We start from the raw sequence: 12,569 nt of genomic DNA on the forward strand, positions 1-12,569 counted from the left end.
AAGAAGTCAGAACTGGCATTCAAACCCTAGCTCTGCTTCTGACAAATTTGTTGACTTCAGTCAAGTTCTTCAATTCAGAATGTGGTTTCTTTATCTGCAAATTAAAAATGTTTATTTCTACGAGTTGGGTACTCCCCATAACTTTCCTAAGTCTCTAGCCTAGAAGTTCTAGACCACTCACAGGGCGGGATAGCCTTTTGTTCGTTCTCCTTCACCGGAGGAGTCACTGGAGGACGAGGGTTACATCTAAAGGCAGCGCATACGGAGGACTTGCTAAATGGTGGCTAAATGCAACCTTGCAACAAAGGAGTCATTTTAGAGATGATGTGCTCTAGGCATTAAGTTCAGCCAGTTAGAATACCAGTTAGTATTCACCCTCTTCTACCTCCCTCATATGAAAGGGTCATTCCAACAGCTCTAGACTTTCATGGTACCATTATCTGCTCTTTTCTCCCAACAAATCATGTCCTACCCTGGGTTACATTTTGGGCTTATTTCTTGTTTTCCCAACCAGATTGAAGAACCTTAAGGTGGAATTCCTCTTCTGCATCTTAGTTTTCCTTCCTGCCTTACCTTACCTACTGCAAAAATACTTGTAGCTTGGGGCGCCTGGGTGGCACAGCGGTTAAGCGTCTGCCTTCGGCTCAGGGTGTGATCCTGGCGTTATGGGATCGAGCCCCACATCAGGCTCCTCTGCTATGAGCCTGCTTCTTCCTCTCCTACTCCCCCTGCTTGTGTTCCCTCTCTCGCTGGCTGTATCTATCTCTGTCAAATAAATAAAATCTTAAAAAAAAAATACCTGTAGCTGAATGAGCAGGTATGGATGGATGAAAGGACAAATAAACAACCTAGGTTCACGAGTCAGACTCTTGAATATCTGACCATTTCAGAGAGGGATGGGGGAGTTTCTCTTTTCCACAAGCCTTTCTACTTGGGCAGCATGAAAGAAGTACATTATTTTTTTTTTCTTATTTTACTTAATTCCATTAGAGAGTTGGTAGGAAAACAGAAGGCAGGACAATAAATAAAATAAGGTCCAAATGGGTCAGTATCGTTATTGCTACACATTCTGCATCTTGACCTTCACCTTGGAGTTTGGCCAGGCACCGACCGTTAGTCTGAGTGTGATTGATTTGAACAATCACGTAAGTGTAAAATGTCAAGGCCGCCCCTAAACTGAGTCATAACAAAAGCAAAGCAAACTAAAGCACTGGCTGTACGCTGGCTGAGTGGCACAGATTCAACCCGCATAGTTAAATATGCTCTGTGCCCTCAAATTTAACCTGATGCCAGTGTCAGAACTTGAAGTTAGTACATAGTCAATCTGATTCTGTAGAGCTTTTTAAAATGTTCCCAACTCTCATTAGAAACTGGAGTAGCACAGTAATTTCATGATGAATCTGACTACAATTATGATCATTAAAATAGTAACTTAATTTTACACTGTCTTTAGGAAATGTTCAACCCAAGGGTTGCACATTCAAATTCTGAGTTACACTGGTTAATATCTTTGATTTGTATTATAAAGCAGTTAAATGTGGGAGATGTCAATTAGTAAAACTTATTGACTATATGCATTCAAATTGTTGCTAAATATTTTGGAGTGTGTTAATTTTTACTGTTAAAAGAATTCTTAAGATGATCTTCCTGAAAATAAAATTAATACAGCACTATTTATTGATATATATTTTTCTTTTCTTCCTTTCTTTCTTCCTTCCTTCCTTCCTTCCTTCCTTCCTTCCTTCCTTCCTTCCTTTCTTTCTTTCTTTCTTTCTTTCTTTCTTTCTTTCTTTCTTTCTTTCTTTCTTTCTTTTTTTAAAGTAGGCTCCACATTGGGTGTGGAGCCTGATGTGGGGTTTGAATTCATGACCCTGAGATTAAGACCTGAGCTGAGACCAAAAGTCAGAGGCTTAACTGACTGAGCCACCCAGGTGCCTCTACTGATATTTTTAATGTAAAACTGCTAGATGCTGGGGCACCTGGGTGGCTCAGTCTGTTAAGCGTCTGCCTTTGGCTCAGGTCATGATCTTGGGGTTCTGGGATTGAGCCCCATGTTGGGTTCCCTGCTCAGTGGGGAGTCTCTTCTCCATCTCCCTCTACCCTTCCCCTGCCCCCGCTCGTGTGCTCTCTCTCTCTCAAATAATTTTTTTTAACTGCTAGTTACTGGGACAAAGATGTACGGTGTAAAGGTGTAAGCTCTATCAAGGAGGTGAAAATTTCATGGGGTTGACAAGTAGGAAGATAGACAATTTCAGTAAGTGCTAGGACAGAGCTTACATAGCAGCTTGGAATAGGACTCAGGCAGAGTGTGGATGCACTTGTATGCATTTTATGCATTTGTACGCATCCATGCACGGGGACATTGGCACATGACGTGGACCTGTGCGTCAGTATGTGATGCATAGGGTACAGTGAGGTATAAGAAAGGAGTTTTCCAAGCAAAAGAGCATACACGTCTCACTTGCAATCCTCAAGGGATTTTGTTGGACTGGAACTAAGGACAGCTATGGAGGGCTGACAGAGTGGTAGGCAAGAGCTATCACAAATAAGTTTTGACGCTATGTTTAAGTTTGCCATTCATAGAACATAAATAAAAGGGTAATTCTTAGTTTAAATATCTGTTTCAGTTTGGGTTTTACTAAGAATTCAGTAGAAGCTTTATGACTCCTGAGAGCAAGAAATATGCTGTTGATGTGTTTTGTTTCACATTTCTTGTCTATCACTATTAGATAGCAAACTCTTCACTTTCCCAATTTGAAGACAAAGTTCTCTAATGGTCCACATGTTTTTATAGGTGCTCACTTCATATTCTGTCATATTTGATCATTATTCACATTGTTCAACTTTTTTTGTTGTAGTAGATATTCTAACTTTAAGAACTATTATCTTGCCATTGAAATAGTTTATCATTATATAAGCATGTGTCTACTCAATTCCTAAGAAGGACATAAAAATAGGGGGAAAAAATCCCTCCATGAATTAAAAGAAAAGAAGAAGAACACATACAAACACACACAGAGACACAGATGTTTCCAGAAGTGTGGCATCTGTAGGCAAAGCCACTGGGAGTTTTAATTTAATTTTTAAAATTCATCCAGATGTCTGGTATTTCATAGATACTGGCTAGGTGTTTAGCTTGTAATTTATTTTAAGATTTGATATTTCTGGTAAAAAAAAGACAACTGCACATACAGAGTGTGTACACACACCCCACATGCACGCTACATAGATGTATGCATGCAAGTTAGAGACCCGGTTGCTTTAGACTCTAACATAAAATTATACACTTGCTTGTCAAGTTAGTCTTAATTCCCTTCTTATCTTGCACACCATACACCTGCACCCAAATAAAGCTGGATGACAGGTCCTTTTCAAAGTTTAGGTCTCTAACTGCTTCACTCAGTCATTATGTTGAGGAAGACAACACGTTCTTGTCCAGATGAATAATTCATTGTGAAATTCTTCTGTGATTCAAGGAGCAGTTTTATGTAGTATCTAAGACAAAACCTTTATCAGCCTAATAGGACCTGCAAAATACCATTCATCTTGATTTCCTCATGCACAAGAAGGACAGGATAGAATATTTTGTATTATTTCCACGTCATCCCTAATATACAATTTGTCATCACTGATTCACATACAAAGATCCTGGAACCACAATATTCAAATAAGTGTTAGCTTTTTTTTTTTTTCTTCTGAATTTCCCTTCTCTTTTTCAATCTCTCTAGAGATCTGCTACCAGCATACTCTGCTGGCACTTATCACACATCTTGAGAAGGGAACACTTGATAAAGTCTCTATCTTTGACCAATCTGAAGCATGTCATGAGCCAGCGCTAAGAAAAGGAAAAGCAATTTAGGCATAAATGTTCTCACAATGGTACTTCAACTCCTGCCCCAAGAGGCATGCAATGGGGTCCTTTATCATAGTACTGATTGTCCCAGGGAGGTTTTGTTTGGAAGAATGGGTCAGAAAAGAAAGACCCCAGGAGCTAGCACAATTTCCACTAAGCCAAGAGGGGCATTTGTACACCACTGCATCTGATCTTTAAGTACAGATAGAAATGTGTCTCTTTTCAAATGACTTTACATTTCCTCTTAAACTCAACAGAGCTATAGATTCATAAGTCACAAAAGTGTTTGTTTCTCTTGTTAAAGAAATGTGCAATGCTGATTATGAAGACCTGGTATAGTGGGATATTTCAGGGACAGGTATGAAAGATAGACCCTTGCATATGAATAAATGTGTTTAATAGTTATATTTATATACAATATATACTATACTGTATCATATATACGAATATATAATACAATATCAAAGATACATAGCTTTCTGATATCAAGCCCAGGTTGTATTTTGTTATTATTTTCAACATTTGAGACATTTGTTTGAAGACTATGTCAAGAAAAAAACTTTTCCCATGTTCCTTATGAAAATAGAACAAAGCTAATTCCCACTTGTCCTCCATTAAAAACTGTGTACCTATTTCTAAATGACACTAGAATTAGTCTTTCCTAACAAACTATTCATCTACCACTTCTATTTCCAGTTTATCATTCTCATGATTTGGCTTCTATCTAAATGGAAGGGGGAAAAAAAGTTTGTGCTTAGCTTTACCCGGCACTGGACCAATTGTAAACATCTGGCTCTAGAGGGTAATTCTCAGGAAAGAACCCAGAAGGGAAAGAACCTAGATTTTGTGACCTTACAGCTGACCGATTTTCCCAAAGAGGCTTTGTTTCCTGATGTACTTGCTTTCAGTCACTGGCCATCATTTTACATTTAAAATCTTTTTTATCATTAGGAAAGTTTCTTTATCACTCCAAGTGTCTGACCAAATAATGTGAATTCAAATAAACACTTAGAGTCAATTATTAACCCAGAGCAAGTAAATATTCCTCTGCATTCCTAGAGCTTCTGAACAATAGACTCAAAACCATCTCACTCTCAGCAACTTTGAGTCAGACGAATACAATATCCCTGGAATATAATTTTAAATTTTAAAAATGAGAAAGAGGAAAAAATGGATACAAAGAAGACTAAATCATAAGGATTTATAGTGCAAATTTATAGTGCAAATTTAAATAACAAAGTGGCTTTATCTGATGAATATATCTGCAATTCACTGAGACTTGACAAAGAGAGTTATCTACTAGAACCAGAAGAACTGTTCTCAGATCTTACCAGTTAGAGGACTAAGGTATGTCTATATATTCAATATATAGGCTAATTAACTCCTGATGGATAGTCACTGAGGGGACATTAGAAAGGTCAAGTGTTCCTTTCCTGTGCAACTAGAGAATCTCAAAACAAGTAAGTAAACAAACTTTAGGAGTTAGACTTGATGACCTTTATGAAAACTCTGAAATTTGATGAATAATATCTCAGAATTCCTTAGATTAATGAGGACCATTATTCTTCCATGGAACCATCTATGCACAAATATAAAAGTCTAAAGCTTTGCTATGCTACCCCATTCAAGAACAAAAATACAAAGCTAACTGCTTCACGTTTTAAAACTTCTTATTTATTATACTTTCTATAAACAGTACTCTGTAAAAAAAATAAGTAAACAGATTAATCAAGTATATACTCTCAATGAATACGTCATCTAGCAACAGGAGGAGGTAAAGACATAAAAAATATATTTTAAGAAAAATATGATAGGGGAGTCAGGTATGGATTCTTATGGGACTTGAGATGCAGAGAGAAGAAAAAAGTGACATACTTTTTTTTTTTTTAAGATTTTATTTATTTATTTGACAGAGATAGAGACAGCCAGTGAGAGAGGGAACACAAGCAGGGGGAGTGGGAGAGGAAGAAGCAGGCTCCCAGCAGAGCAGGGAGCCCGATGCGGGGCTTGATCCCAGGACTCTGGGATCACGCCCCGAGCCAAAGGCAGGCGCTTAACGACTGAGCCACCCAGGCGCCCCAAAAATGATATACTTTTAAGAGAGAAATTTAGAAGAAGAGTAAGACAGTAAATGAAGGTGAGACAGAGAAGTAAGTTGTGTTTCTAGTGGAGAATATTCACGTGAGCAACAGAAGAGACGTCTGGAAAGGTAGGTTGTGGTCAAACCACAGAGCACCATGAGGCTCAGGTACACTGAAGGTTTTTGAATGGGTAGGTGCTATGATCTGCCCTGGACAGTATGAATGGACAGGAGAATGAAGCATATGGTTGTCAAGGGAGAAAGAATGGAGACAGCTGTACTTGCACAGAGGCTACGGCAATTGTATAGGCAAGGCACAGACTCGTATGAGGACAGGATGAGGGCAGTAAGCAAGAGGGAATCAGTAAAGGATGTTTTCTGGGACGGGAGAGGAGTGGATTCCAACACCTGATAGACATGTGGACTGAGATAGAAGAGGCAGAGACACCTAGAAAGTTTCAACTCTGTGAATTGCAGGACCAAAATGAAACTAGGAAAGACAGGATGGAGACAAAGCTGGGGATGGTGGTCACGGTTAGGCTGTTTTTGTTTGTTTGTTCATTTGTTTTGTTTTGTTTTGTTTTTTGGTGAATCACATAAAACAGATGCTGACAAGCCACCCAAGTGAGTGACCGGTAAGTCATGGAAAGTCAGGTCAGGTTTTAGGCTAGGAATGTGGAATGCTGAGACATCTAGGCACAAGTGATAGCTGAAGCCATGGAGGAATGCTGTGTTACTGCTCACCAATTGCTGCTTCCCCTCCCTGGAGGAGATTATTCTTCCCTGACCATGATAATCAAGGTTGACCATGGGACTTGATAAAGTCAAGTCAGAAGAATATTATATGTCACTTCCATTAAGAAGCTTCAAGAGCCTATTGATTCACCATCTTTTTTTCTCCCCCTGCTATAGAATTGGTAATGTCCAACTAGTGACTCCTTCATTAGCCTAGCCGGAGGTTAAATTAACCTGGAAAAAAAAAATGCAGCTGATATGTAGTGTGAGTGAAAAATAATTAGTTGTAAAAGCCATTAGGATTAGGAGGTTGTTTATGACTGCAGTATCAACTAGCCTAATTTAACTGATAGACTATGGGAATGAATAAGGTTACCAAAAAAGGAAAACTAAAGAAAGATCAGAAGATGACCAAGCCTGGGACTTAATTCTATGATTGTTTGTCATTTCACAGGAAGAAGAATGAGCTATATTTGCTAAGTTACTTTGAGAATACTTCTTAATTTTTCTCATTACTTTTTCTATATGAAAATATCTCACATAAAAAAAACTTGCTAGATGAGACAAAATCATTCTGGCCATATTTGGAAATGTTTGCTCTTTGAATTATTCTCTAATGATTAGCAACCATTCTTACGTACCAACAATTTTCAGTGTTCAATATATTTTTAAAAATATTATTTTTGTCTGGAAATTTTTCTTTGTGCAAATTCACTAACCTAACACTCTTCATTAGATCATGAGAAATAAAATTACGTTTTAATGTTAGGGAGTCTCATCCTGCCTAGAGGTAGGGAAACTGGGCTTTCTGTGAGCAGTTGGTGGTTGATCACCGAATAATATCTTTTGCTCACCAGGCCAGCAGGCAGACTGACATAAGCAATGACAAAAATAAATAAATAAATAAATAAATAAATAAATAAATAAATAAATCCCAAATTATAGTTAGTGAATAAGAGCTTACCCCGCAGGTCATATAGACATATTTGTTACCCTAAGGCAGCAATTAAAACCATAATATATGATTTAGGAATTTAAGAGAAATTGTCTGTCAAAATTATTTTTATCAAGCAGATCTGCAGTGAAACTTTGCTCATTATGACTATTCTACTTCTTGCATTTTAGAGAATCCCAGGAAAACCTCCAAATCAATGTTTTAATTCAAGTCCACACCACTTCTTGTCCTCTTCACTATTGTTGTCCACCGTTCTTTAAGGTACTCATCTATCAAATCATTGTATACTTAGATTTTTAAAAGCAATTAGTTTTTTTTTATAGCTGGGCTATTTTTATTAAGAATGATCTTGTAAAATTAGTAAAATGTGATTTAATGCATCTATATCTTTTATGTATGGATAAGTCCATGAATCACAAAACAACCTTGCATATTAAGCAGTAGGGTTAAAATTTTTTATTGTTAAAAAATACAGGATCTTTGATTCTAGAGTCTTATCTTTCTCTCCTTCTGCTTCCAAGTATTTAACTATTCTAGGAAACTAGCTCAGAGGCCCATCTTTTCAGAGTTGTATTTCTTCCTGATCAATACGAAGAAGCAGACAGTAATAAAAAGGACAAGTAATAGTTTTAAGAAAACTTCAATTTGTCATCTTTGGTGCCTCTGATTTATATTGCAATACAAATGGGTAAGAAGGCTATAAAACGACAGGAGCTTTCTTGGGCTACTTTCTCATGGGTAGTTTTGTGGAAATCCCAATTTAAGGATAGAATTCAGCATAAAACATCTGGTGAGTGTGCTGAAATTGTTAGTCTTTCAACCTATATGACTTTTTTTTCTAGGTATAGATTCCCATGGACTAGGAAGGCAATGTACTTCTGATGCTCATAACTTTCTTCCTTTGGCTTTAGGATATTTGTACTAACTTTACAAGACTTTGCTATCCTTTCTGTCATTCTGGAATTGTCTTAGCTTCATCTTCAAAGGGTACATCACCATTTCAACACCATTCCAACTATTAGGTAAGTGCTGGCCTTTCCGCCGGGAATCTGTTTATTTTATGTAGGTTCTCTCCCACAGCCCAACCCAAAACCTGTTTCCATTTAACTTCTGAAAAGGACAGAACCTTGATGACTGTCACCCTTTCCATATCAATTTCTAAGATTGAGAGATGGAGGTATGTATTCATAACTCATTTATTATTCTAGTTTCCTAGAATAGTTAAATACTTGGAAGCAGAAGGAGAGAGAGATAAGACTCTAGAATCAAAGATCATGTATTTTATAACAATAAAAAATTTAACCCTACTTCTTAATATGTAAAGTTGTTTTGTGATTCATGGACTTATCCATACATAAAAGATACAGATGCATTAAATCACATTTTACTAATTTTACAAGATCATTCTTAATAAAAATAATCCAGAGACAATACATATGGGAGCCTTTCCTAACACAACGAGCAGTTTTATCCACCATGTACAAATATATTTTTACATGATGAGAATCCTCAATTTAACAGGGATTCCTTTTGCATTTTAAAGAGGAGTCAGGTAAACCAAATAGTTATTGACAAAAATTTTAAGAACAGAAAAGACTGCGGACAAGCAAAAACTTTATATCAAACCCCATCTCTTTATATCAAACTAATTTCTTTGTTCTTCCTACCTACTATCTTTTTGCAAAAAAAAAAAAAATTTCTTTATGGCAAATATGGCTTTAAGGATCCCAATTTGTACCCTGATATCTAGGAGCAGAAATTATACTCACCTGCTTCATTACTGCTCATTCCCCTACAGCCCCCAAAATAAAGCAGCAAATTTTCAGTTAATAGAGAAAAGATTAATGCTTTCTTGATAAGGTTTTACATCTGAATTAATAAGATGGCATAATCTAGCTCCTGCTCTGTATACCAAAAAATTGAAAATGACAAGCACTTTTTTTTTTCCCTTGAGTACGTTGTGACACAAAGTTGGATGAATCAGAGAACCAAAGGAGTGGGAGAAAATACAGCCATTCAATAGATATTTTTCTCAGTACCTATACCACACTAGACCAGGTTGCAGGGTACAAAGATGACAGGTGCACTCAGCCTCAGAGAGTACACGGGCTTCTCAGGGAGTGGGGGCATAATGCATCTACCAATAATACTTAGGTGAAGGACATGACGTGGGTCATAGGAACTCAGAGCGAACATTGTTATTCCTTACAGATTCACAAAGGAGCACGCATCTCTCCAGAACATTCGAGGAGCATATACGTGTCTAATCAATGCCACCATGTGTAATAAACGTGATTTAATCTGTTCTATTTGTTCACTGTAACATTTTACATTTTCATCAGTTATGGCTGGAAGATTCTCTTCTAGTTAAGATATTACTGTTGATGATGATATAAATGCTTCCTGACCATTGTCATTTGAAGGGATTAGAAAACAACCAACATGTACCAGCCATTGTGTTCTAGACATTGATTTATTAAAGATACATCTATGAATCACACAAGACCTCTTTCTCTGTAAATATTGAGGACCAGTGGTCTTATATTTAAAAACGCCAGCTTAAGGAAACCCCACTGGCTTCCCCTGCCATGAATAAGATGGTTGTTTGCAGGAACTATCCCAAGAGGCCATTCATAGGCCATTATTTCACTGTGAAGACTCTGTTAAAAAGAATAATTGGTATCAATAACACTTACCTGTGTATGCAGAGGGAAGGTTACCCAGCCATAACAAGCCCAGAATCACACAGCCACTACTTAAAACAATGCAGTGTTTGGGATTTATGAGAATAAGTCCTGTCAGTAATAATGCCCTTATCGGGCCTTCTCGATTCATTTGGCATACGTTGCAGTGTGCTCACAGTTAAATCAAATCTGCCATGCGGTTATAGGCTAAGGTGCTGCATACAAGACATAAACGATACACACTGAAAAGGTTTACTTCTCAAAAACATGGCTTCAAGTGCCTTTATGCTTTCGTGTTCCTCTAAAACAGCCACAGGACCGTTTCAATTATAAAATCTGCAATATAACTAGTGATTATCTTAATCAATTGCTTAAGGGTATTGCAAAGACGAGGGGAAACAATTACCGTTACACAGAAAAATGGATCAAGCATGAACCGATGCAGCAGGAACACAAGGAAACAGACACGTGGCTAGACAAGGGAAGGGACCCCCAAACAACGATGATGACAACAACAACAAAGATCATCGCTTAACCTGTTTTGTCAGAGCTGGTATTGATGGTATTGGTAGTGATGGAGGTGAAGGTAGTCTTTGCGCTGTCCTTGGCAGTTACAGATTTCTGCTTATTTTTCATGGCTTCCAGTGCTTTGAGCTTCTTGGCATGTTTCGTGCCTTTGTAGTGGGCCGCAGCCTGGCTCTACAAAGGAGAACAAAATGAACCATGCAATCAGGCTCATTTCTAAACTGGCATTCTCTGTATTACTGCAAATACAGACTCCCTTTCAATAACAGGTACCATTCAAGCTAATTCTGGCAGTGGCCAAACAGTAGGGTTCTATTTAGAATGATGCTAGAAGCAATGGGAATCAAATTCTCAAACCTCTGGACCGAAATAAGAAATATTCTATTGTTTCTCTCAAGAGAAATGCAGCTGAACACTAACACGTCGACAACATTTTCTTGGTGGAGTGGAAAAAAAAATAAGAATCTATACCCATATTGCCTTTGCTCTGCCACAGAAGATGCTGGGTTCCCAAAGATTAACAAGGGCCCCAGAAAAGAGTAGCTCTCACTTTCTTGGCTCAGAAAATGTGTTTTCTCTTTCTACAATGTGTCTTATTAATATGATCCCCAACAGGTGTCTACAAGGAAAAGTTCACATATGACAAGGGAAGTGGGCACCCTGGAGACTAAGATCGAAGCTCGGGAGTTCAAAAGCAAAATGCACTGCCTAAGTCCAGATGAAGTACACAGAGCTGGGCAATTTCCTAATTCATTCTTTCTCCTTGCTTCCTATAGAGGTAGTCTGAGAAATTCAAGGGAGTGGCATTCCTTAAGCATGTGGGTTTTTCATGCCCTAGACCATTGACAGGAGGCTCCAGTGGGTTTTAACTACTTAATGGGGCCAACACTATTCTTTTATCTGTGACTTCTGAGATTTTCTTTTCAACAGTAATATACATTTTCCCAAGTTTATATTAACACGATTTTGTTGTTGTTGTTACTAGAGGCACATTAATTGAGATAGAAAATCATTTTAAAGAATTCTGTGTTTATTAATGTTTATTGGAAGGAAAGAAGACTTGGTGGCTTGGAGTGGGATGGGAGTGGGCAGGGAGATTCTTAGATTAGATTCTTAGATCAGCTCAAAACCCTTAAAAAGTCACCTCACAACAAAGAAATCTCAGTGGAGGACTGTATCGGTTAGACTACCCACCACTTCCCACAACTTACTTAAACTCTATGTTCCACTCCATGTTCTGGCACCATTTTTCCAGAAAAAGTAATAACCACACTGTCCTCTTTGTCATAGCAACTGTGGTAGGTAGGGCTGCAGTATAATATCTTTTTATAAATAGAGAAATAACCCACACTTTCATTTGCATCATTCTGACAAGTATTCTCAAAGGACTAGGTACCCTTATTGAAAGAACACTGGACAAGGAAATTATATTAGAAACAGTTTGAACAGAGAGGACACTCATGCATCAGTTACAAGTTTTCCAACAACACATAACATCAAAAGACATAGTGTGAGCCATAACGTGAAGTTAAGACTTGCTATAGTTAATTGAAGAACCAATGATAGATTGGATTGGGTTGATTGTACAAAAAGAATGCCACTTTGATGGACAGAGTTGCATCCCCTTTTTTTCCTGCCTAGTTCTCCTTTTTAATAAATCAAGTCCTTTGGCCATATCTTTTGAGGGCAATATGCTATATTCAATTAAAGCCACAATATAGACAGTCATCTTCTCTA

The 12,569-nt window shown here is 37.7% G+C and overlaps 1 protein-coding gene across 3 annotated transcripts in view; it reads right to left on the reverse strand.

Annotated features, from left to right (window-relative positions):
• ZNF385D (zinc finger protein 385D) overlaps positions 1–12,569 on the reverse strand; it is an 849,127-nt gene that overhangs the window by 64,214 nt on the left and 772,344 nt on the right. For all 3 annotated transcript variants that reach the window (XM_040636861.1, XM_040636860.1, XM_040636862.1), the window contains one exon: positions 10,844–11,006. In XM_040636861.1, coding sequence (XP_040492795.1) covers positions 10,844–11,006 — 163 coding nt within the window. The remainder of the gene's footprint in view (positions 1–10,843; positions 11,007–12,569) is intronic.

This window comes from Ursus maritimus, unplaced genomic scaffold (assembly GCF_017311325.1).
Source record: "Ursus maritimus isolate PB19 unplaced genomic scaffold, ASM1731132v1 scaffold_20, whole genome shotgun sequence".
Classification (NCBI taxonomy): domain Eukaryota; kingdom Metazoa; phylum Chordata; class Mammalia; order Carnivora; family Ursidae; genus Ursus; species Ursus maritimus.